General features: G+C 35.1%; 3 protein-coding genes across 3 annotated transcripts; 1 reads left to right on the forward strand and 2 right to left on the reverse strand.

Annotated features, from left to right (window-relative positions):
• Nucleotides 1-2,929: 2,929 nt before the first annotated feature.
• Nucleotides 2,930-9,950, reverse strand: SrpRbeta (signal recognition particle receptor beta). Its single transcript, XM_019046611.2, has 5 exons — nt 9,647-9,950; nt 5,249-5,415; nt 4,599-4,738; nt 3,748-3,879; nt 2,930-3,147 (listed from the first exon to the last, which is right to left on the reverse strand). Exons 1-5 carry the CDS (start codon nt 9,765-9,767, stop codon nt 2,943-2,945), a joined length of 765 nt encoding a protein of 254 aa, XP_018902156.2. The 5' UTR covers nt 9,768-9,950; the 3' UTR covers nt 2,930-2,942.
• Nucleotides 9,951-11,177: 1,227 nt separating this feature from the next.
• Nucleotides 11,178-14,391, reverse strand: LOC109033804 (probable bifunctional dTTP/UTP pyrophosphatase/methyltransferase protein). The gene is made up of 5 exons (XM_019046580.2): nt 14,275-14,391; nt 13,893-13,992; nt 12,921-13,147; nt 12,059-12,205; nt 11,178-11,339 (listed from the first exon to the last, which is right to left on the reverse strand). Exons 2-5 carry the CDS (start codon nt 13,980-13,982, stop codon nt 11,204-11,206), a joined length of 600 nt encoding a protein of 199 aa, XP_018902125.2. The 5' UTR covers nt 13,983-13,992; nt 14,275-14,391; the 3' UTR covers nt 11,178-11,203.
• A 48-nt stretch (nt 14,392-14,439) lies between these two features.
• Nucleotides 14,440-25,467, forward strand: LOC109033803 (enhancer of mRNA-decapping protein 3). The gene is made up of 7 exons (XM_072303604.1): nt 14,440-14,739; nt 15,477-15,664; nt 16,400-16,578; nt 17,948-18,113; nt 19,074-19,227; nt 19,600-19,817; nt 20,573-25,467. Exons 1-7 carry the CDS (start codon nt 14,576-14,578, stop codon nt 20,899-20,901), a joined length of 1,398 nt encoding a protein of 465 aa, XP_072159705.1. The 5' UTR covers nt 14,440-14,575; the 3' UTR covers nt 20,902-25,467.
• Nucleotides 25,468-25,792: the final 325 nt, after the last annotated feature.

The raw sequence follows: 25,792 nt of genomic DNA on the forward strand, positions 1-25,792 counted from the left end.
ATACACACACAGAAAGGGAGGACCAAATGCTGCAAGAAATGTTTACTATGTGTCCGAGTGGTAAACAACACACTCCTCTTTATCAATATCAGTCGTATCAAAGTGGAAGACAAAACAGGGTTGCAGCTACATTCTAAGAGTTTCTTAGTTGTGCTTAAGATCTACTAAAAAAACAAAGAAATTTCGACCTGTTGGCAGCACTGGATGTGAAAGTGAGATGAGCTCCAATCCAAAGGTCGCAGATAGAGAGATAAAGGTAACAGTTCCTAAATTTTTCTAATGACTACATTAACCCTACCAAAAAGGTGATAGTGGTCTGTTCCTCACTTGTTCATGCAAAGTGTGATTTGAGGTGACATAAGAAGAAAAAAAGCAAATTGATTCATAACTTCCGCTGTCATTTTCTTTTACCAGAACGCAAACAAGCATTTTTGAATGATGCGGAATAGTCGTCATAAACCAAAACAAATCCCAAAAATTGAGAAATGATTCTTGCAATTAGTACAATTAAAAAATTTGCTGGAAAATTGGTTGACATTAGCAGGTGTCTGTTCTACTTTGAGCATCATCGCATACCTCACAGATGCCAAATTTGACATTCAGATTTGGAGATTTGAAAAACCAGCACTGAATTTCTGCATACTTAAACATTCAATCCATTTTCAAATTATAAGTTAACTAAGGACCAAATTACTTGGGTAGCTATTCAAATTGACGTAAATTGCTGGACTAAAATGGTGTAGACATAGTGTACCTAAATTACTGCGATTAAAAATGAGGAACAGATGATACAAGCCTGCATATTAAAGCAAATCTAACTTTAAGTATCACAAGTGAAGATTCATCAATAACGAGCGAAGAACCGAAAATTTGATTTTGAGTTTCACTCACATTTCATTTCAGGTAACTGCTGTGACGCACACCACTAACACTGTCTTTCCAACATTAAGGGGCATTTCTCAGCTGTAGGTGCCCCTTGACTCGTTATGCAGCATATTGAACCTGATCCTTGGGAAGGAATGTCTCATCTAATTTAATTTTCAATTTTTTGGCACTTAGCCTGTCATTGGTTATAAATCTTCAGGAAATCATTAACCGCCAATTACGGTGTCTATGTACAGAAATAACTGATTGACTGCCATATTGATTATTAAGAATTGCTGAAAATAGTCCTGTGAATAGACTCTGTGCTTTGATGAGCCCATTTTTCATATATACCTGAAGACTAATGCAGCATTTAGCAAATAAAATAAAGTTAAAGTTTTAGAAATTATCAATTTTTGGAGAGGACTTTGTGTTTTTTGTTTTCGAAAAATCAAAAGACACGGTAAAACTCCAGTGTTGACTCAAATATAGGGCACAACTTTGTGGCAGTCAATGAGTTATGAAAGTAGAGGTATGTCACTACGTTTCTAATACTAAAAACGTATGATTTCTACATCATTTTAATCGTGAACTCAGAATTCTATCAATTTAACAATATCTTAAGATTACAGCATCTAGGAAAACAACGTGAAAACACAGATGGAGAGGTAATGCTTAAATTTGACTGTAAGAGGTGGATAGTAAATAGAATCTTGCAACTCTAAGCTAAGATAATTCTTTACAACATATATACAGTGATAAATATAGCACCTCTTTACAACCGGTTTTCTATCCTCCAAATTGTAGTGATACATAACACGGCTTTTTGTATGAGCAATGAGCATTGAGAGAAATCGGCGAATTGCTGAAGTTGTGGCACTACAAACTCAAAAATGCGATGAAAAATAAACAATGCTACAGCTTGAAACAGCGAAGGGTTGATTAGGAGGGTTCAAGTATTAAGTAAGCCACTTACAGGATAGCTGAGTTTGGCTTTGCATAGCCATACGAGGGGAAACAGGAGGTAGGCCCCTTGCTGACATAGGTTTCCCACTTTTAAGTAGGTATAAATACTATTTTCCAATAAAGATAATTGCTAATGCACCTGCCTTAATTATCAACCTTTGAAAGAATTTTCAGCCATTAAAATCACTCCTTCTGTCTTAACTGTCAAAAAGAGAGCCGTCCATTTAAAGTGCGTCTGCCACACTTGTTGCATTATTGCATTATAGTGATTCAAGCTTGTATCTTGGCAAAAAGTAATGAGATTTTTTGGAATGGAAAGTTTCTTATTTTGACATTAACACTTATTGTTCTCTAAAATGCACAATTCTTGATTTAATTTACATTATTGATTATTGTTTTTCTCACCCAAGTCCCTTGATGATCAGCGTGAAAGAACCTAAATGAGTTTCTTTTGTCACTGATTGATGGGATAAAAGTGGGGGAGAACACATGGGATCAAGGTAGTGTTATGCATTACCGCAGTGAGTACCGCAGAAAGATGTCTTTCATAGTCTTTCAAAAGACAAATCGATGGTCAAATGCAAAAAATGTGTACCTTGATAGCGACATTTAAAAGTCTCCAATTAGGTATGTCTTATTTTCCTTAAGGAAAACTAATCAAAATTTTCCTTGCGATTTTGTGCGATTTTTTTTAAAACAGAGCACTGAGAATTCACACAGAATTTCAGTGGAAACTATCATCAACGATCGTTTGAGAAAACAGGGACGAAGAATTGAAATGTCACAATCTGAGATACGCATTTTCAACTTTGGCCTTCGATGTGTCCTTCCGTCAAAGGAGTTCAAACTCAGCACAAGGATGGATCTTACTTAGTTTTACTAATCTATGAGATTTCACCATCTAAAGATGATTCTGTGACTAGAGCGATGGTCTCATATTTGTCCTAATGAGGGTTACTTTCCACTTTGTCTCCTCTTACATTGAGCGATTGTTGACAGAAGTGTGCATTATTTTCATCCCTTTTAGGAAGGGATACCATGAGCCGAAACAAAAATGATGTGTTGCAAATCTCCGTTGAAATGATCCAGTTTCGATGAGATCACTGAAGAAATTAAACGACCCTGCTTTCAATCCACTCCTCCACCTCTTGGTGACCTTCCACTGATTTTTCCGACAGACTGCTTTCAGCAAAATCGACGACAAACCGTGACTTCGAGAACTCAAAGTCTTTATCCGCAGGACACAGAGGGACTTGCTTACTGCCAGAATCACTGATACTATCCAGCTGATGACCTTTTGTAGATTTCAGAAGATTCCTGTAAATTAGACAAAAACAAGTTTTCAAATAATATTTCACATGATTAATTTTAGGAGAGAGAGCTCAACAATAAGTCAGATGATTTAGAAACCTCATCAGAATTTATTATGTTTATACCATATCAGTGACAAAACAAGAGACATTTTAAAATTAATGCTTGTAAAAATTTCAATATTTTTTTTTTTCTTACAAATGAAAACCTACCAACCTCAGTAGGCGCAATAATTTTTAAGAATCCTTGAAAGAAGTGGTAAGGAAAGTATACAAAGAACTCAGGATGTGATTGGAACATGAACACCTTAAAAAATGCGGTGGTTTTAAAAAATACTTCAATACAGAATTAGTTTATCTAATGAGTTACTTCCCAAAATTGAATATATTTTTCTTTAGAGTGGCTTACAGATATCACTGCTGAAAATATTTTGTTTTGTGATTTCCCACCACAATTCATGGATTTTTATTAAAATTTCAAATACAGAGCTTGATATCCCTTCAAAGAAATAAAATCACATGAAAGATTTTCTAGTCCTGATGAGATTTGGAGTGAATGTGTCAATTCATCACAATAATCGAAAATCAAATTCTGGGTTCTACTCACAATTCTTTTTCCAATATGACTTGAACATCATTTGCGCTCTTGGAATTGGGTTCATCCTGTTTGTTGCAAGCAATCAATATCTTGACTTGATTTGAAGCAAGGGTATGGTCAGTCAAAATTGTGAAGAGCAATCTAGAAGAATCAAATAATGAAAATATTTAAGTAAAATAACAGTGCAAAATGAGTAGAATGAAATAATTGTAGATTGTATTCTACATGGATAATAATAAAGGATTACTTTTATTTTGGTAAGAGAAACCAAAGTTCTGAGCCTGCGCCCAAGTTATTAAGAATATAGTAGGATTGGTACTTAAAGGGGACGGCAACCCTAAAATTGATAATGAGATAGTATTGAAAATTAAAGCGGGAAGGTATAAGAAGCAAAATGGCGTTGTCCTGGTTGAAAAATTTGCAAAATCGGCAGAGATATGAAAGATTGTATGTCTGACTGGTGACATCATGCGCTCCCGGTGCAACTGTGGTTAACACGCACACAACTCGAAGTCTGGCGCATTTGCTGTCTGGCGCCACAAAGTCGCCATAATAGTCACAACTAGGCAAAGAAAAAAGAGTCGACCAGGAACGAGCGAGATTGGGGCGAACTAATAACTTGTTGCGAACATGCGTAGGCTGCTTGACACCGGAGACAGTATGTAGAGTGCAGACTGCAAAATGCGAGCCGGAGCTTATGACGTCACGCGCTCAGCTGTTTTTTTGTGATAGCGACTCAACGAATGCAGATATTTGCAAATGGATTTCGGCATCGTTCGTTGCACACTTTTCTTCGTCGATTAAGCCAAACTTGTTTTTAAGGTTGGCGTCCCTTTTAAATAGAGCATACTGCTACTCACTCAGCAATATCCCGAATTTCTTCCAGAATAGTTGACGAATCGATCACAAAAATGACAGCTCTTGCCAGGGGCTTGTACAGATCGAAATATTTGCCTCTCACTCGTTCACTTCCTGGAATGTCCACCAGCTTTACAACGCCCTGCGCAGGAATAAACCAAAGCAATTAAGTAAATTAGAGGAGACAGGCCTCCAGAATCTATTAAATTTATCTTGAAGTTTAGACTTTTATGCTTTTTTAAAAGTCTTTTGATCAAGATTTTGCAGTCAATTTTTACAGTCAACATCACGAACAACCTGACCCAAATTTTTTAGTACCTATATTATAAAAGAGGAAAAAAAGAACACATTAAAAATGTACAAATTTAATCAACTACTTTTTATCAACTACCTAGCTCAGTAGCAAACTTCAAAAAATTCATTTGTCATACGATTTTGTAGGTAATGGAACTTACGTAGTTTTTTACAACCACTTTTGAGTTTCCTGAAGTCATAACATTTTTTTATTGTATCTCTTTTTAGTTCCTCAACTATGCTAAATATTCAGATGCTGTATGGATTGTTGAGGCTTTTCTTTGAATTCTTTCGGATTTGTTAAATTGATTAATTCCCCCAAAAAGCCTCAATTTTGGATAAATTTGGCAAGACTTACATTTCCGAAAACACAATCTTCTGCATTTTCTTTGATGGAAGTTAGAGTCGGTCTGAACTGGTGCAGTAGGAGTCTTGCAAACAACAAAGTTTTGCCAGAATTACATAAGCCCATGATGAGGACATTCCTTTTGGCTGACTGTCTTCGTCGGTAGAGAATCAATATAGCTGAAAAAGAGGTAAATTAATCCATGAGTGAAAATAGAATGGATTAAAAAAAAAAAACAACAATACACCTAGGTATAAAAAAATAACAGCTCAGCATTTGGCAATCTGCTTTTTAAATTTTGTCTAAATGCAAAAAAAACATGTGCGTCAATTTCTATACATGTTTTCTTTCAGCTTGAGTTTGGTCAGGTTCTTCAAAACTATGAACAGTTGAGACTAATAGGCCAGGCACCAAGGGAATGAATATTGAATTAAATGCTGGAAAGCTGGGAATTTTTTTAAAAGACGTATTATGAGGTCCTTAAATAAGGGTTAGTTTTGCACCATTCCTGAAGTGGAGCTTCAGCCGCCATCTTGGATTTTTAGGCTTAAAATCGCTATTTTTTCGGTTTTTGGCCTATAAGTCAGTGAAAAAGTCATTTTTCCGTCAAAATACCTCAGTGGTATAATTAAGCTTATTATATTTCCTTTTAAAAAGGTGGTATACATTTTTTCCATACGACCCACCGTTTTCGAGTTATAATTGTCGCTAAGTTGGGCTCTTTAAACTCAAAATCGACCAAAACCCGACTTCCAAGTTTCCAGTGCGCTAGTCAACTTAACAAAAACCGAGGAAAGAGAGGAAAACTCATTCCGAACCTAAAATCTGGGATTTCTCAAAAATTAATCCCAAAATCCAAGTCCGGGGGGGGGGGGAGGGGGGGCAAGATGTCCCAGTGCCGTAGCGCGCCGCTGCTCAAGCGCACAGTTCGTTAGCTTTTTTGGTGATTGAAATGAAATTGCAAAATGATTCTTTGCTTTTCTTCGGTGAAGCGTCACAGACCTCAACCTGCCACTTTAGTTTCCTTAGATCACCTGGTTCCTTTCTGTTAGTTGCTGCAAAAGTGTTCGTAGTTTCAGCTGTTAAAGCCATAGAAATAAAGCGACGTACCCATTTAGCAGAAAAAAGGAGTCACTTACAAAGAAAAAAAGAATAGTAAGTTTCTCCAATTGACAGTTGAACATTTATTTAAAAATTCACTGAAATACAAAAAAAATCATGTTTAACACCCGGCAGAGGCTCATCTTTGCCTTGCAATCTACACATGAGATCCTTACTTTTCTTCCTCATCCATGCTATCCTCATCTTCGATGATATCGGCTACGTTTGAGCATGATCTACCTTCGCAGTTTTTGCAAAGTAAAGAGCAGTGTAAGCCTGTTTTTCGGCAGGAACAAGAATTTTGACAGCCCTTCACACATTTGCATGAAATTAACTTTAAAAGCTCTTGAGGCGCCGGATCTTTCTGCATCGGAATCGGGAATAATCCAGTTTTACAATGTCTCCACCCCTCACTGTAATGGAGATATTTCGTGACCATATATCACATCTGCATTTGTAAATAGACTCTAAATGAATGCAAACATGCTAAATCTGAAGAAGGGGGCAAGGAAACTAAATTCGGTGCACTTTTGCTTATCGCTTGTGTGAAGCATTGGCACCTAAATTGATTCAATGATACATCACCTTGATCACCGTAGAGGGAAAGAAACAATTTTTCCCCTGCACTAGCTACTGCCTCTGATGAAGCATTTGGTTCTTTGAAAATTTGAGCCGCTACTTTTAAGCTCTCATCTTTTTGTAACAATTTGAAGAGCTTATGTATTCCTTGCCTAAAAATTGCAGATGTGGTATCACAACCGGTGAATGCGTGTAAATGAAACATTATCTGCTAAAGTTAGGTTCTCGTTCAGCGAGTAAGTTTTATTTGGAACTTTACCTTTACCTGGCTTCAGAAAATAAATGTTTTTCTTAGAGTTTTTCAAAGCTGTAAGGATGACTAAGAGATCAGAGTCTTCACTTACAATTATGACTGATGGGGAATTTTCAGAGTACTCGATGGCTGTATTTACAATGAGCACGTCAGCATCCTCTTTTGCTTGTTTAGTTTTAATACCTGCACTCTCAAACCTCGCTCTTAGTAAAGCTATCAGTCGACTTTTATTTTTCTCGTTCGCGAGGAATTTACTTAGTGTGACAGTCACTGACATGTTCTCTTCAATAATAATTTCTGGAGATAATAATAATTTTGATCTCCGACAGCGTTCCGCTGTTTTGGTGCTCTTTGCTGGCTGCGCTGTCCTCCGGATATCCGTCAAACACTACTGAAGTGTTAGAGGAATAATTTTTCTGTACATACTCAACATGTTTATCAAGTATTTGGGAGAATATTTCTTTCCGATGCCAGACAATTTTGTGAACCATAAATCCTCCATCAATCACACGGACAGAACCTTTCAATTTGACTGCAGTTTCACAAGTTGAAAAGAAAGTCATAAATCACTAATTTGGACATTTTCCGCATTCCGGATTCGTCAAAAAGAGCTAATGGATCCTAATGAAGCTAATGGAGCTAATGAATCAATTCGAATTGAAAATAATCCTCCAATTTCTTGTCTATGATTTTTTAAGGAAAGAAATATCCTTTGAAAAAGAAATGCAGGATTAATGGGTATTACTTTATTATTTAATTTAACGCTGCAGTTTGTTGCAGAAATAGGTACATACCTAACACACGGTTGCTCCTTTTAAATTTGATTTCACCATAAGTGCCCTCTAGCGCTCTCATTTGCGCTATACCAACTTCACGAGTTTTATGACAGTTAATTTTTGGATCAGACCGGGAGTCTCCAAACCAATAAAAATGATTGCCGTTCGACACCTAGTAGCTGATAACACAGCGCGATACGACACGGTGTGTAAAAACAGTGCGCGCGCGGCCCACAGATTCGGTCAACGTGCGCCCCCCCCCCCCCCCCCACGGACTTGGATTTTGGGATGAATTTTTGAGAAATCCCAGATTTTAGGTTCGGAATGAGTTTTCCTCTCTTTCCTCGGTTTTTGTTAAGTTGTAGCGCACTGGAAACTTGGAAGTCGGGTTTTGGTCGATTTTGAGTTTAAAAGCCCAACTTTGCGACAGTTATAACTCGAAAACGGTGGGTCGTATGGAAAAAATGTATACTACCTTTTTAAAAGGAAATTTAATAAGCTTAATTATAGCACTGAGGTATTTTGACGGAAAAAATGACTTTTTCACTGACTTATAGGCCAAAAACCGAAAAAATAGCGATTTTAGGCCTAAAAATCCAAGATGGCGGCTGAAGCTCCACTTCAGGAATGGTGCAAAACTAACCCTTATTTAAGGACCTCATAATACGTCTTTTAAAAAAATTCCCAGCTTTCCAGCATTTAATTCAATATTACCCCTCATATGGAGCTGTGGTGCCTGGCCTATAACACTTATGATTAGAACTTAATTTCAAACTCTGAGTTTCAGAAGAATAATCTCTAAATTGGTTGACCGACTTTCAAAAATCAAAAAGGCCAGCCAATTTATAAGTAATGACAAATTTTCTGTCACACTATAACCAACTTTCTTAACGTAGAATCTTTTCCTTTCCCATCAAAACACCTACTAAGCGAGCATCAATTGGAGGCTCAATGCTTTTAGATGCATTCTTGATGGACATCAAGTTTTACTGGTGATTCCCCCTTACATGAGCTGGAAGTTCGAAGACCATTCTAGAACTCTAGTTGAGATAACAGTTTCTAACCAGTGACTGTCATGGCAGATCAACCCTCCTTGCAACAACTCAGCCTGGAGCTAGAGATCCAGGGCATCGAGTCAGGAGGGCGGTACATATAAATTGACTGATATGAAAGTGAATAGATCGAAAAAAAGAATTAGTCAAGTAATAATCGAGTTTGAATGATAAGCTGCCATGACAGCTTGTAACAATCGATAGGCTGCGATTGGGCAGCAGGTAGCTCATCGGGTAGTCTCAACAATTGGTCTCTATCGACTATCACAAGCAAACCTCTTCCTCATGCAAATAAAGCTCAATGCTTAGCTCATGTCTTGCCCGTCTGACTAACCGTTATTCAGACTCAATTTGTCACCCTTCCGCCGAAGTATCACAAGCATTTCAAAACAATTTCTCTAAAAGGAAATGAAATGGTGGTGGAAATTTTAAAACGTCGCATGGCGCTTGTGACACTTTGGCCAGAAGGTGACAAATTGTTGCTGATATTCCTGATTCATGCGTTTTACATTACATCAATTGCGAGTAGTGATTTTAACACTGAGTACAGCTTCGTTGGTGGCCCAATATTGTTGATCATCCGGCATTAGCGATCATTGGCCACACTAAGTTCTTGGCTGAATTAGATGATATGACATAAAAATATTACCCAAAGTGATGATGACAACTATAACAGCGACGATAATTCCATAGTATCGAGGATCAATTAAGCCACTCTTCATGAAGGATTTTTTGACCGATTCTTCGTTCGGCACTGACTTGTGTTCCATATTGATAAGGCACCAAAAAAATAACACAACAGCTATGAATTGAGGATGTTCTCACAAAGAACTTATTGTTCGATAAAAGTGTTAATCAAGCTCAGCTGTCTAGCAGAATACAACTTGATCCACTGATTCAGTTGATTTCAAAATTCAATGCACTGAAATTAAAATTCACGACGTGAAAGTAAAGGTACACTCGCCCAACTTTGAGCAAAGCTGCATTTGCGAAGTTCCAAATATTCGATGATGTAAATTTTTAGGTTAGAACGTCCAATCACCTGATTGGGCCATGGCCGAAATCGTCTCTGATTGGACAGTGATGCTAAACATTTGTTGACCGCGAAAAATAAAAATGCGTAAAAGTAGCGTGCTAGAAAATGTATTTTTCACAATTAAAAAAAGGTTCAAAACTTAATTCTGGGGATAATAATTAAAACACAAAGAAAAGAAATTATCATTGCATTTTCATACATTTATTTGAGGTCTGGATGACAATCCATAGTCATAAAAATTAAAGTATGTAGGTACTCTTACACCTAATTGAACATGAATCAATACTTTTTATTTGTCCACCTATCCTTTTTAAATATTTTTTGGGCAGGAATGTAATTCCCAGGAACTGAAAAAAATAGGTATGAGGAAGGCTAAAAATATATTGAAAAAGTACCTACTTTCTCTCATCATTAACATTAAGCTTAGAAAGATCACAAAAATATAAAAATTATTGGCATAGATTCTACCTGGAATGGGAAATACGAAAATTGATAAGTGTCAGTTTGATTTTCTCCTTTAACTTAAGTAAATTCATTGGTTAGAAAAAGAGGGAAAAGAAATAGGTCTCGATTGATGTACAAACAAAAAAGTTCAAAAATAAAAACAAATTTTGGCCTGATGATTATAACGATGATCTTGATAGTAATGATAAGCAGATATTGGTAACAATAATTTTTTTATAGAATTGATGCAATTGGACAGATTTTACCTGAATTAGCATAACTGCATTTCACATTGTCCAATTTTCTCGCATATTTCACTTTTTTTCCGCAGAGAACTAACTACTAAACGCCTTTGAAATTCCTAAGAATTTACCAGAGATTATGAAAAACATACTCATAAAATTTTAAGTTTTCGTGTTACTAAATTTTTTGTTTAACATATGAGACATGAGAGAAAATTAAGCAACATAGGATGCAGTTACGGTGATTCCCTGTGAAATATTTTCAATTTTAACACTCATTTTAATGCATTCATTTCACACCTATTTTTCATAGGTCATAATCATGCGGATGAGAGATTTTCCTGGCTTAAGGAAAAAACTTATCTTTGATTGTAAAATTGCACTTATTGTTAGTGGCTAGAGTTTTGGTGTACTTATTGGAAAAAAATACAAAAAAAGGTATTTTATAAGTACCTAACTTAAAAGGGACATACTTGAACATGTTTTACGTATCATACAGTTTTGACAACTCTTGACAAAAATGATAGAGAGGCAATCCCATTACATTGTAAAAATCTCCTTCGATCCCTTGGATTAAACTCCCACCGATGCCTTGAACCCCGTAGCCACCTGCTTTGTCCCTGCAACAACATATCATGAAGTGTGATCAATGGTACTATCAAACAATCATCTTCTTTTTCATTCATTTCTTCAAGTTTTAATTTATAAAACTTAATTTATTAGAGAAATATAAAGAGTTATTTCCAAAATTAATAGTAACATTTTTAGAAACTGCAACTATTTATTAAAATAAATTATTAATGTATTTTTGAAAGAAGAAAAAGAAATTACTTTTTAAAACTTCAATTGAAACTTTTCTGTCACTCTCTGATATTTCTGCCTCGAACCATATTTGAATTAATGAGAATAAAAAGGCAACAACTCTGGAACATAAAAATCCTCAGGTGACACAGAAAACTGCACAGTGGGTGAAGAAAATGGTAAAGAGAAAATATTTTTGGTGCCGCTGTTTCGAACACTCCTAAATGCCATGTCAAAATTCTGGACGTTTCCTTGGAAATTTTAAAACCACCTAGTGCGACACACACACAAAAAAAAGGAAAACCCGAGTTGGTAGGTTTTCAGACTCACCAGTTAATTTTCTGTCAGTCTACATAAAGATTTGTTTGTTACATAAAGCAATGTGAAGGCAGTTGTAAATTATGATAATTGTTGGAACTTTTTGTTGTAAATTCTTTGAAGTTTTTCTGCAAATTTTAATGCATTTTCATGACAAGAAATACAATAGATATGTACTAATAGATTTATAAAAAATAAAAGTAACAATGGGAAAACTTACAAAGGCTCTCCTGTCTTGACGTATGCCTCAATTACAGATTTAGGTAGATCTCCTATCATCACTTTCGTTTCTTCCGAAAATTTAACATACTTGTCGCCTTTCTTTATGATCACTCCTGTATACACGGTATGCTGTTTTCCACTTAGCCTGAAAATTAAAGATTACAAAGTGAGGAATTATCCAGCCTACCACATAACACAAAAAATTTAGCAGTGGGCTCCTCACATTAAAGTTGAAATTAAATTTGAGTAGTTTGATATATTTTGGCAGGCAATAACTAAACGAACGCTTGGATGATTCATTTTAAAGTTTTAGATGAGTTTAAAAATCTCATGTAATTTTGAAGGTTGAAAACTTACCTTAGAGACATTTACTATTTTTGGACTATGAGAGACGTGATTAAAAAAATAAAAAACTACAATCTATTGCAATTGCAGTTTGCAATCTAAAAATCACTCAAATTGATGCTCAATACAAAATTCACTGAAAAATACCCATGCAACGTAAAAAACTAAAATCTTATTAGAATATGTATTTTGTTAAAAGTTACTAAAGTGACAAAAAAATTGAAAAAGTGCAACGTGGCATATTGGCGTAAAACAAAATGAGAAGGGTTTCCTAGCTTGAATATTTTAAAAAAATTTTTTAAGGTTTTCTCTTTGAAATTTATGAGCTTTTTTGGCTTTTTTTTTAAAATCCAAGTTACTTGATCCATCCGTGATCTAGGTTTGATTGCCATTAAAATTTAACAAAATTCTGATGAATATTTTTTTTATAACTTATTTTGTAATGCAACCTTCCTCACTGTAAAATTTTGTCCAATTAATGTTGCTCGAGATAAAATTAATTTGCAAAATCTTACTCTGTCAACATTGCTACTGCATGAGCATCACTTTCTGGTTTTTCTAAGATCTTATCTCCCAATGATACGACAGTGTCCGCTCCAATGATGAGGTCTGCTGCTTCACGGTCACTGACCTCTTTGACTTTATGGAAGGCTGTATCAATGGCATAATCGGCGTGAGTCTTGTAGTTTGACAGATCCAACGTTTCAGGAAATTTAGAGGTGACAACCTCAAACTTCAGACCCTAGAAGAAAGAGTGAGCCTATCAACACTTGATTTCATTGGTCGGCAGTAAAATATATTAAGACAATACAAAGTATACCATCAACTAGGTAATTGTTATCTATCTCTGAGTGAAAATTATGATTCAGTGCTCTTGTGAGATCTTGCTCAATTTTGATTACAGTTTCAGAATTAAAAAAAGATCATGGATGAAAGATCACTTTTCTTTTGAATCCTTGAGAATTAAAAGGTTGTATTTGATCAAAGGATGCTGGCCTGCAAAGTTCTTTCCGACACATCATTCTCTAATCCTGAAACTATTTGAATGTTTAATTTTGCAAATGATGGACACTTTTTCTGCACCGTCAAAACTGCCCAAAAATTATTGGGAGAAATTCAACATCAACATCTAAGTTCCTGAAGCAACTCTGCAAAAATGTCAAATTTCTGTGCATTTCATAGGTACTTGACCTTAAAAAGTTGTATTCTCATTCCCAAACATACAATATCTTTAGGCTTGCTTCATTGTGACACTTTGAAGTCCTTCATCCTAGACTCTGATAAAAAATTTTCTTGAGCAGGAGCCGGGGTATTATTCCAGATAAGGATTCTCTTTCTATCTTCTTGCATAGATAAGAACTTGCTTTGAGAAAAAAAAATAAAGATATTAGGTATTAGGTTGAGCTTACGCAAGAGGATAAAAATTAAGAGATTCATTTTCTGGAAAATGCTTCATTAAGGTTGATGAACTCAATCCCAAAACTTACGACTTGACTGAGGATTTCCTTCCGCCTCGGAGAGCCGCTTGCAAGAACTATCCTCTGCTTGTTCAATAGGTGCAAAATAGGTTCCAACATTCCGACCAAGCTATTAAGAGGCAAAGATAAATTTATTAATGAATAAAAGACATGAACATTTCACTTAGCATCATGAGGTGAGCGTGAAAATATATAAGAGAAAACAAGAAAATAAAAATAGAAAATGGTTTCGAGCATCTTCAACGAGATCTTTCTGATCTAGAGTGTTTCTGACAGCGGAACCTATATTCACAAACTTTGATGACTGGTCTTGGATAGACAAGTTTATAAAAACATATCAATAGCGTCAAATCTCTTTATTACACTAATACTGATAACTATTTCTACTTACCTATTTAACAATTAATAATTGTACGAGGGAAAGAGAATGAAGTTGCTCGCAAGACGTGATAACTGATAAGCCGGAAAATCAAAACAAAAAGACGGCATGCGCAATTTAGGTTAGTTTTGATAAGAGCTTCAGCAGTCATCGTAAACGACAATCCACCATTAAACGTACAGTATGTTGTGATTTTAGGTTAGGGCTTTCTTAAATTGTGGCAGTTGCGAATTTTTAGAAGTTTCCTTCGTTAAATTGTGACGTGAAATGTTTTAAATTTTAATATTTTATTAACAGATAAACCTTAGTCAGAATGGCACAAAACTGGGTAGGCTGTGTAGTCTCGATTGAATGCACGAATTCTCAAGGCACCTACCAAGGTGTTGTCAGCGAAATCGATGGCGAAAGCCAAAGTTTAATCCTCACCAAAGTTTTCAAAAATGGCACACCTTACAGTCAACCCACATATGAATTGAGGTAATAGATACATTTCTTTTGTTAGTTTTAATTCACTAAAGAGAGCTCAGAATGAGTCATGTATGTAAGCCGCAGGTCAACGCAGTTCATCGTCACCTGTTGGAGTTCATGCACCATTAGTCCACAATTTTTCAGAGTGGCACATGATATCTGTGGTTTTAATTTTATTATAGACACTACAGTAGTGAAGATGGTAAATTTTCCATCTCCTTTAATTTGGCTGATTCAACTGGTGTGATCTCTGTTTGGGTTGCCAAGCGGGCTGTAAGCTAACCTGTGTGAAATCTGTTTTTATCCAACTGCGTGAATATTAGCTCTCTCTTTGTTGAAGCAAGGGATGAGTCAGAGCTTGATTTTTCACTTGGTCCAAGTAATCTTTATCACTAGTAGAGTTTAAATTAATATATGAAGATCTAATGCTGGGTTAACATGGAATGGAAGAAGTTTCACACCGCCCTAGCTCTCAGTTGTATTTTTTCTTCATCCTCAACCTCCGTACCCTCAACCAAGTCGCTTTTGATTAATTCTAATTAAATCACATCGGTCCAAGAAGAGTAACTGTGCATGGAATACCAAGGCATATGGGGCCGATTTTTGATATTTTTGAAAGGTTTTAAAATCCAGATTATGAGAAACGGTGAACGTTATAGAAATGTTTGTACTTACCCCTGTCTCTAATAATGTGAAAAACATTTGATCGACTGGACTGAGGTTTTCATTTTTCATTTTCCTTCCAGGGCAAAGGATATCCAAGACCTAAAAATCATTGAGGAGGCAAAACCAGCTGGTTCTCCATTATCCTCTAGCACAGTCCTTGTCAGGAAACCAATGCCTCGTCGTATGCACAAAACTGTTAGTGAAGATTTAGCTACAAGCAAAAACAGTCGGCCTGGTGGATCCAATGAGTCAGATAGTGATTATCAATGTAAGTATCTGTTACGAAAGTGGATGTTTCATTTGGAACTAATATTTATCTATAATAGCATTAAAGTCTCAGGAGATAGAAGGCTAGACAATAACACTTTTTTTAAGTATGAGGCAAACAAATTCCAGGTCTGAACATTTCTTTAAGTCCCATAGCTCATTTAATAGCTCATTCTTAATTGATACAGCAGAGCTAAAAGTTGAGAAGTTTAGATAATTTTTTTCTGAAGAGCTCCTCTCATGAAATTTTGATCATAATCATCAAAATCTAAAGTTTTTTAAAGTATCACTTACTGCCCTCATTGAATAGATGCTTTAGTCGAAAGTTTTGCATGTCTGCTGTGAAATGCAATCTTCTCTTCTGCTTTTAAAAATGAAGGTAACATCAGAACTTTTTTAAAACAATGATCAATTTGATACCTTGAAATAATTCAAATTTGTCAAATTTTGCTATTATTCTAAGTGTCCATAAGCCCTATTAACGTAGCTATACCAAACAATATTGCCATTATCCAATTATAATTGAATTAGTCTAACTGCATTGCACATTGCTTCATGGTTATTTATGTGAAACATTTTAATGAGGAGTGAAAATTATAAATTTCTCTCTTTTTTTGGTTTTTTTCTTTTTTATCTCTTTGCCACATAGTCATCTCTTTCTTAGAAGTGGCCTCCTAAGTGACAAACGAAAATGCAACTTTTTTATTTTTTGACCAATGTTGGTGCATGTTCACAGTCAGTCCAGGTATGAATAACAACAACAAAAAGGACAAACTCAGACAGAGGTATCCTGCACGAAACTGGGTAGACAGAAACGAAGCAGCTTTTGGGGCACCAATTGACCATCATGCAATGAACAAAGATTTTGACTTTGAAAAAAATTTGGCTCTCTTCAACAAAAAAACCAGTGAACAAGTAAGTACCCAAAGATTGCAATTTGCGGATTGATGGATGTGTCGCAAATGCGGGAAGTGCTTACCTCAATTGCAACATTTAAATTATTCAACTAATGTGGATGGAAATAGAACTTACTAAGTAGTGAACCCATAAACAGTGGGTATACCCAGTTATCAATTACATAAACTCTTAGCTCACTCATTTTCTGTAGAGATGAAAGAACAATTTTTTCAGAGCTGCATGCTCCATCTTCAGCCTTATCATGACCCTTTAATCCATCATCTATAATCTATCCTTCAATCTCTAAAATGCGAGTGAGCCTAGATTTTATGTAATTGATGACTGGTTGTACTTACCCTCAGTTCTCTAACCATGGCTGAAAGGACCACCACACAAAGTACGAATTCAAGCATTCTGATTTATTTCTTCCCTTCAAACTTTCACATAAAACACAATATGCCCAATGAAAAAATTGATGCTGACTCCTAGCAAAGATGATGTTTTCATTTCGAATGGTTACGAAAAGTTTGAATTTCCCACTATCAAGAAAAACAAGAGTCTACTTGAATCAAATTTCATATTACAATGGTTTTGGCAGGCTTCTCAGTCATGCAGAGTTCCTTCCCCACCGTGTGTTGTTCAAAAAGGGAAAAGTGTGCAGTAGCTGATCCGAAGTATTGAGATTGAGGTTGTCATAGTTTCATACGGCAGAGATTGTCACAGAAACATTGAATGCGCAATTGAATGCAAGTATCTATTGTGGTTCTTTCTGTGAGCGGGAAGTAGAAATTTATGTATTGAATAACGTTAATATGTTTGTCAGGAGTTACCATAGTAATTTTTGTTGTACAAATCGTGTTCTACGCAAAATTTTGATGAGGAAACATAAATCATAATGCTTAAGTATGCACCATGTCAATAGCCTTTTCGGCATCAAAATCAGTCTATGCATGAGGCAGATAACTAGGGCTTGGTTTCACGTACATTTTTACCCTCATCTGATACAAGAAATCTTTAATCTTGTCAAAGTAAAGTTATTAATCAGGAAAATTCCTCCATTTTATCATGTATCGAAATTAGCTCAGTGCTTAATTTGATTAGAGTAATCTCTGGTTTTTTATGGTGAGCGGAAAGTGCGAATTAATGTAGATAAGAGCTGTTATCCGTTACCACTTACGAGTGGAAGGTGGAAAGTTTCAATGTCTCCATCGTTTTCTTTTTGAAATTTTGGTAACGAAATTCGTATTTTGGCGTTTAATTCCATAATCTGTCTTTTGGTCCATTGTCTGTCTTCACACTTGTTAAATGTGAACCTGATTCTCCTATTTTTCAAGTTTTGTGAGGATTGTTAACATTTTTATTTTATTATTTTCCTGTTTTCTTCTAGGAATTCATGAATAGAAAATTATTAAATGCACAACGTCCAGACCTAGTGAGGCATGCAGAAAGTTCATCTGCAAACTATAGGAATGATGAAAATGTAATCTCCAATTCTGCGCCAACTAAATATCGGCAGATCCTGGTTGAAAATTCCTCCAAAGAATATTCGACAGGTAAATTCATTCAAATTTCTAAGACTCTCTTTTCTAAGAAGCTCAATTTTTGTAAGTTTCTCAAGCAGGCAAGAAAAATTCAGCGTTTAAATTGAAGGAGAAAAAATGGGATGAAATCAACAATTTCAAGCAAGTCATGCAAAGACCAATGAAAACTTGGATCACAGAATTGTAATTCTAGAAACACTATACAAACAAATGAACAAAGCATGGTTTACTGAAAAATCAGTGAAAGTAGTGTGCAATAGGTTTAAAACCGATTGCACCCATAATTTTTTTTCCCAACTCACCTAAATATTTTGAAGTCAAATTTTTTTATCGTAAAATGATGGGAATTTCAGAGTACTATTTACTTTGTCATTTCAAATTAGCTGATATTATTTGCTCTAGGTTAGTTGTGTATCTTTCAGTCATTCATTTTGTTCTGCGTTGTCAGTAGGTAATGATGAAATAATATGTTTAATAATGATTCAATTATTTCCCAGTGAATTTCAATGTTGTTATTGAATTCAACATTGTTCGGTGATATGTGAAGTACAAACTAAACGTGTAATTCATTTGTGATAGAAAACACGCGAGAAACGTCACAAGCTGAAATTTTCATCTTTGTTACTGACTTGACTAAGTATGATAATAATGGAGGCGCACTACCTTACATTTTTTTTATGTTATCTATCACTCAACGATTGGGTAGTATCCTGAAATGGCCATTGTCATTCCACAATGTATAATTTTGAATCTCAAATATTCAAGTGAGTTGGCAAGAGGTGTTGCGTGTGCCTCTGTTATTACAACTTCTTGACTAAAGTTACACCACGTGTCGATCAGCTGCATAGGTTTTATGATTTTTAACTCAGAACATTTAGTAAGCCTCGGTCAAATATAAGTGTCTTTTGATGTGTCTGTTGAAGTCTTGATGTAACCCTCAACTGATCGCTGAGTTCTATTATTTTTCGATAGATGCTGACTTGATCATCCCCAGCATCACGTATCAACTACGGAAGAAAATCTTTGACTTGGCAGAAGAGATAGGTCTATCGTTAGAGCGTCAAATTGAGATGATGGGACGTGCTGCATGCGAATTGGCATTGCAAATTTTAGGAGGACCATACAGGTCGGTTTTTTCATTTATCCTCAAATGCATACTGTTCTTCCATGTATTTGTAAATTTGAATTGAAAATTAGAGAATTTTCAAGTGCCAAAACCAAGGCAAATCGCATATTTTCCTGAGAGGCAGAAACGCTGGATTGTCAGGAATGATCAGAATTTTTGAACTTTTTGCAACCTTGAAAAAATCCTTGAGTTTAATCAATTTCAAATTTTTAAGTTCTTAAATAAAACAAAAAAAATGAGATTTTTTCCAAAAATATTTGTAGGTTTTCGAAATTGCTAGAACTAAGAACTTCATGTCATTTGATAATTTTGTAGAATCAATTTAACTTCATTGACTCTTGAAATATTACTTTCTATGTTTCTCTTCACCAGATTAAATCCTGCAAATTCTCATCAGTGGCCTCAAGTTGTGATATTATGTGGTGCAAACAGGCCCGGTGCTGTTGGGATCAACTGTGGTAGGCATCTAGCATCTCATGGATTGAAAGTGGTTTTATATTTAGTCGAAGCAGCAAAGTATGTCACGTACACAGCACATGAGCTCTCTCTATTTAAATTAACAGATAACGAAGTCATCCATACAGTTAATGGTAAGTCCGCTCACAGTTTTCTAGTGAATCAATAGACAGGGTCAGAAATTTAGCATTGCATAATACGTTATTTCATCCAAATCATTTGCACAACTCAATAGACGCATTGAAAATTTGCAATTTTAGTTTACAAGTGAGAAACTAGCGTTTTTCCATTTGATTTGTTCAAACTTCCTTCTCGCCAAGGAAACGGAAGTCTGCTCAAATCAAGTTGGACACCCAATATACTTCAGTAAGTTTTCTGATGACATCATGCATGCCAAGTGTAAGATTTTTTTTAAAATAATTTCTTAAACACGATGTATTGTAGGAAGAGAAAAAAATGCCAGTTTGCCAAATGGTGTTACTCATGAACGATTTCATAAATGAAGAAAAAAAGTTTAGGAGATAAAAATCTAATAATTTGCTAATTGATGAGTCAGTTTTAAGTCCAATTTGACTTTTGCACTGAGCGGATTTGAAATGTTTAACTTAAAGGGGAACAATAAACGCAAATCTCTTTCGTAGGTGTCAATTGTAGGTATCTCTACTACTTTTAACATTCTCTCCTTGAAATTTTGTTGAAAAAATATGTCCTGTACAGTTTTAATTCTTACTCTATCTAGGGGTCAAATACAATCCGTTTCAAGAATCTGTTAATTTTTTCCCTTTACACCTTGGTTGGTTCTATTTTAGTAGTTCAGTCACAAAATAATGTGTAACTCATCTGAATAGTTAATTGTTCTAATTCTGATTCATTGTTTACAATTTTGTAGAACTCCCAAGGTCGAATGTTGATCTCGTAATTGTTGCACTTGCGGATGAATCAACCACCAGGCTACAAAATGGTATCACATCTTGGGCGAACTACAGTCGAGTACCTTTACTGGCCATTGACCCTCCAACCAACGGCACTCCAGATCTTGTCACCCGATATTCCATAGTTCCTGTTCTACCTTTAGCCTACTCTCGTGACAATGGAAAAATATTTTTGTCCAACATAGGCATGCCTCAGCAAGTTTTCAAAAAACTCGGAATTAGATATCGATCACCCTTTGGGCACAAGACGGTCATTGCATTGCATGAGAACGAAACGGTCGACTGAGGTTGTCCAGAAGTAAATTATGAATGTTTGGTCTGTCCACTTTTAAATCGATCCAGATAATCAAGTCAACTGACAAACTCTGGTTATTTTATATTTTAGGGTTGATTTCAGAGGGAAGTATCCTAGCTCCTGCGTAAACGTCTATTCAAGCTCTTTCATATAGATCTGAGCTCATTAACAAATTCTTGTGCTGATCTTTTCAAATATTTTTTGTTGGTGATGGTTAGATTTCAAAATCTTTCCAACAAACTGTACTCGTTATGAAGCTTGTAAAGCAACCAAAAAAATCTTAGATCATGATCACAGGCAAGTCTTGTCAGCCCTTATTGCCTGTTAAATCTGGGTTTTATTTTTACTTTTTTTTTTGTAAAATTTTTCAAAAGTGATTTTTTATGAAGAGAGTCTCCATTTTTGGCTTTGCTAGGAATGAAAAAAAATTTGACTGTCACTCAAAACCGTACCATTTATACTAGAGCAGTCACTGGGAAAGTAACTGTTACGCGATAAGATTTTAGTCTATAAATTTTTTAATTTGAAGTTGTATAAATTAAGAAACCAGGAAAAACAAAATTTTGATGGGTGATACCGATAAACTTGTCGTTTCAACTATAAAAAGGCTAAATTTATATTTGTTGAAGATTCTCACTCCGAATGTATTTTTTCTATCCATCCAATGGAAGGAACTTTTGAGAATTTTCCCATCAAAATGTTATCGGGAATTCAAATTGATTTAAACTGGATATGGTGGGAAGTTTTAAATCATGTGAATCCCTCAATTTTTACTTGAATTTTAGAGAAAGTTTAAAAGTTCATCATAACACGGCAAAGTTGTGGGAGCCGAGGGTAGCAGAAAAATTACAAAATTCAACAAAATTTGCTCTAGTTGAGATGAAATCCAATGCTACTGCAAGGAGGAAACATCTGTCTGAAGTTACATGGCTAGTAACGGACTGTAAAATCAGTTGACAACTTGTTTTAAGCTCCTATGCAATCGTAGCATTTTGGCCTAGATTTTAGGCCTTCACTGTCACAAAGCCTATGAATAACCTCAATGAGATTGGATTAAGAATGATTGACGGATCAGGAGATTGATTTTGGAATTTTCATCCCTTTTTCTTTTTGATTAACCTTTTTTTTATGAAACTCTGATCATCACACTTATGGACATTATTTTTAAAGGATCCGCATTCCTGATCTTTTCATAGTGTAAAAATTACCATCAGAAGTCAACACTAGATTTGCTCATTGATCTGTGAACGGATTTAACCGCAACATTCTTATAGCCTAATTTTCCCTCATGCTATATTTTTTGAAAGAGAGAACTGAAGAACTTGACACCTCAAAACTTTCTGTAAATATACTCTACATTATGAAGCATATACTCACACAATTTCAGGTTAGAATGATAATTATGTTTCTGTCGAAAAAATACAATACAAGTTATGACAATGTTATCGGTTTACCTAGTTTGACAAATTTGCCTTGCAAACTACTCGACCTAACATTCATCTGTTATTACTAGGCCAATCGAGTGCTTCAGCTGGTCGCTTTTCAATCATCTTTAGGTTAAAAAGTGTTGATCTCTGAATTAACGTTTGCCTCACTTCCAAACATTGCTTAAATTTGGAATGCGGATTGTTAAAATATATTGTCTTTGATCATGCTATGTTATCTATTGATCAAGGTATTTGATCAATCAATTTTCAATAATTGTTCTCCAGAGGTCAAACACATGTGTTAATAGCAGTCCATGTAGGAAAAATATCTTTGAAATCTTGCTCTAGCTATCCTAAAAACACAGTAAAGTGAGGCATAAGTTACTTTCAGCGATTGAACTTTTCTCTCAAAACAGCAACACTCATTTGTTCGTAATGATGCTGATAACTGAATTGACCAGCAGTTTGCTAAGTGAGTTGGTCGTCTGATCAAGTCTTATTTTTCAGAGAAATTGCTCATCCTGTTATTTGTATAATGTTACTAGAGAGATAAAAGCTGATCTCCGAAAGTAGCTTTCAAGATGTTGGAAGTTATTGGAATAAAATCTCGAGGATATTTTGCTACCAGTCGTTTCTTCTTTAAAAATCTCTTGGAGGAAATTTAGTTTTCTTTGGGTACAATTCTCTGTAAAGGATCCTGCACATAAGAGGCAAGGAATTTCTTGCCGGTTCAAGTTTTTCATCATTTAATAGTCGAATTTTAAAATTTAACTTTCCATGTACCAATTTTAAAAAAAGCAGGGACGAAAACTAGATTTTCCAGTCTTTGTTCACTCAGTCATTTCTCAAGGCAGTGTTGCAACACTAGATCAAGGATTGAGGAGAACATTTCTTGCCTTGATGGCCAAGGAAGAAAAGACAGACATCAGACACACGCCCTCTTATTCCTGCGTTTCTTTGCCTAAAAGTGTGAAAATTCTTCCAATTGATAGCAGTTAGCTGCTCACCCTCGCATTGTCTTAAATCCAGCAGAGTGGCAGTACAGTATCTCCAGTATGAAAATCCATGTAGGAATGCTAAAATATTTATATATTTTCTCGAAATTGGCACATGAAAAGTTTGGTTTTTTAAATCTCAACCTCCAGAGGTTGCGAGGAACATCAATCACATAAACTATTTTAACAAAATTTTGCCTTTGCCCAATCCCTTGGTTTTATGTGTAGGGTCTTTAATTTGAAAATTCATTGACTTGTTTGAAAACAGGGTGTCTGTACTCTGTAAGGCCAGGAAAAGGTGTGATTTTTAAATCTTTTTTATACGAAGCTTTGTGGATAGTGAAGGGAGGAACAGAGCTGATTTATACCGCAATAGATACTTACTTTCATAATGTAATCCCAGCATGACTTTTAATCAACTAAAGTTCCTGATTAAGAATCATAAAAAAATGTTAACTTTTAATTACTTTCATGTATGTTTTGTGTTCGCAACAAGTTCGAAGAACTTATGCGTCTAGGATAATTTTACAGAAAAAATTTTAATGTACAGATACTGTATCGGAAGCTACTGTTGTCTCAATTTAATTTTTTCAAATAAAGAAGGGGATTTATTATTTTGAGTCATTCGTACGGCATGAAATTCTGTAAGTGTTGTTGGAAATAGGCGCAATTTAAAAGTTTTCTCCAAATAAGGTTTTCTGACCTTGATTGTAATTGCTGATCAAAAGATCTGCCCCACCTTGATCGTCATGTTCTGATGCAAAATTGATGATGGTATGTGTGGTGCTCTAAGAACCTACCAATTATTTGGTGCAGGGTGGTGTAAGGAAAACACATTTTGCACATAAGGATAGTTGGTTTTTTGACCAACATGCGAGTATTATCTGAAAATTTCTAATTTAGAGGGAAAATGAAATTTTGCAAATATTTATTTTCCTTCGAGAAATTTGCTGTTTGGTGTCACACTAGCCATGGCCAGTCAGAAAGACAGCTGCAAACCGAAACGAGTCAAGTTCCTAACTACGGTTGCATCAAGCAGTAAATTTTTCAGGAGAAAAAGATTTGCAAAATGCAATTTTCCCTCTAATCAGCAATTTTTGTATTTTCCAGGACTTGTGTGCATGTTGACAAAAAAAAGTTCAACAGTTTTTATGTCCTGACAAATAGTTTATGTTAGCACCCTAGTAAGTAGGGCAAACACTATCTTTCTGAATGAGAGTGAAAGAAAATGATGTGGGTTTTCTTTGTCAAAAAAAAACTTTTCTATGGGCAGAAAGTCTGACAAATAGTCGTTAGAATGGGCCATTAGATTAGGTCATAAGTAGAATAAAGCGTCACAGTTTTCTCTTCAAAAGCTAACTTTGAAAATGATGCACATAATGAAAATTTCGAAAATCACCTCTGAATGAGATATTAACAAGTATTTTTACACAGATCAAATGGAAAATATGATTATATAAAGAACGTCAGTTGTATTTTTGCCATTTAACCAATATTGATTGTGAACACTTATATCTTGTTCAGGATTTGAATTTTAGACTATCTGTTGTGTGGTTTGTTTCCCACTTAAAATTTTGATGAGAAAACATGTTGCGTCATGCTTCAATTTATACCCAGTCTAGAGACCCATTGTTTGTTTGTTTATTTTTTTCCTGTTTTTTTTTATTTACAAAGCACCAATCCAACGGTAAACCAGCCATGCCCTATGAGGCTTTCGGTTTTCCTCATCCTAGCTCGTAATGGAATTATGATCCGATTAACCATGACTAACAAAACTAATCTTAAGAGCGGTGAATTTCATGCATTTCAAAAAATATCATTTACTGATTATTGTTGTTGTAATTATTATTTTTAGTGACATTTGATCCTCATGTGACGGAATCAAGTGGAAGTGATAATGTTATGGGAGTTTTTTTAAAATACAAGTAAGCAACTGGAACTAAGTTTTGTGAACTATGTACTTAATTCATTTCAAATGCTTTCCTGTCTTGTATCTGATACACAAGCTGTCATTTTAACTTAGCTTCTATTGTAATTTTTTAAGCATTTTATTGAATGACTTGAAGATGACTGATCTCATTTGCGTGAAATAAAAAATTGAAGTGTGACAATAAAGGGTTTAAGCCTTTAAAAAATCCTGTTGTTTTCTATTGTCCAAACTATCATTTCGCCAGGAAATAAACCGTAGACATTTTTGTTGCAGCATAGATTTTGGGAATCTTCATTCGGTGTTGATTTACCCCAGCAACACAGGTTGCAATGAATGAATGGTAAAATAATTATTGCCATTTTATAGAAGTGTTGTGTATGTTGTCTATTTGCTAATTGAAGGAGCTCCTCATATTACAACTTATTGCAGTAAGATTGAAATTAATTGCATATTGCACACCTCTTTTCGCACAGAGCTCATTTTATTTATTGTTTGAAATCAGCATTTATTAACTAAAGTAGGAAAAAATA

Source organism: Bemisia tabaci, chromosome 8 (genome assembly GCF_918797505.1).
Source record: "Bemisia tabaci chromosome 8, PGI_BMITA_v3".
NCBI classification, from domain to species: Eukaryota; Metazoa; Arthropoda; class Insecta; order Hemiptera; family Aleyrodidae; genus Bemisia; species Bemisia tabaci.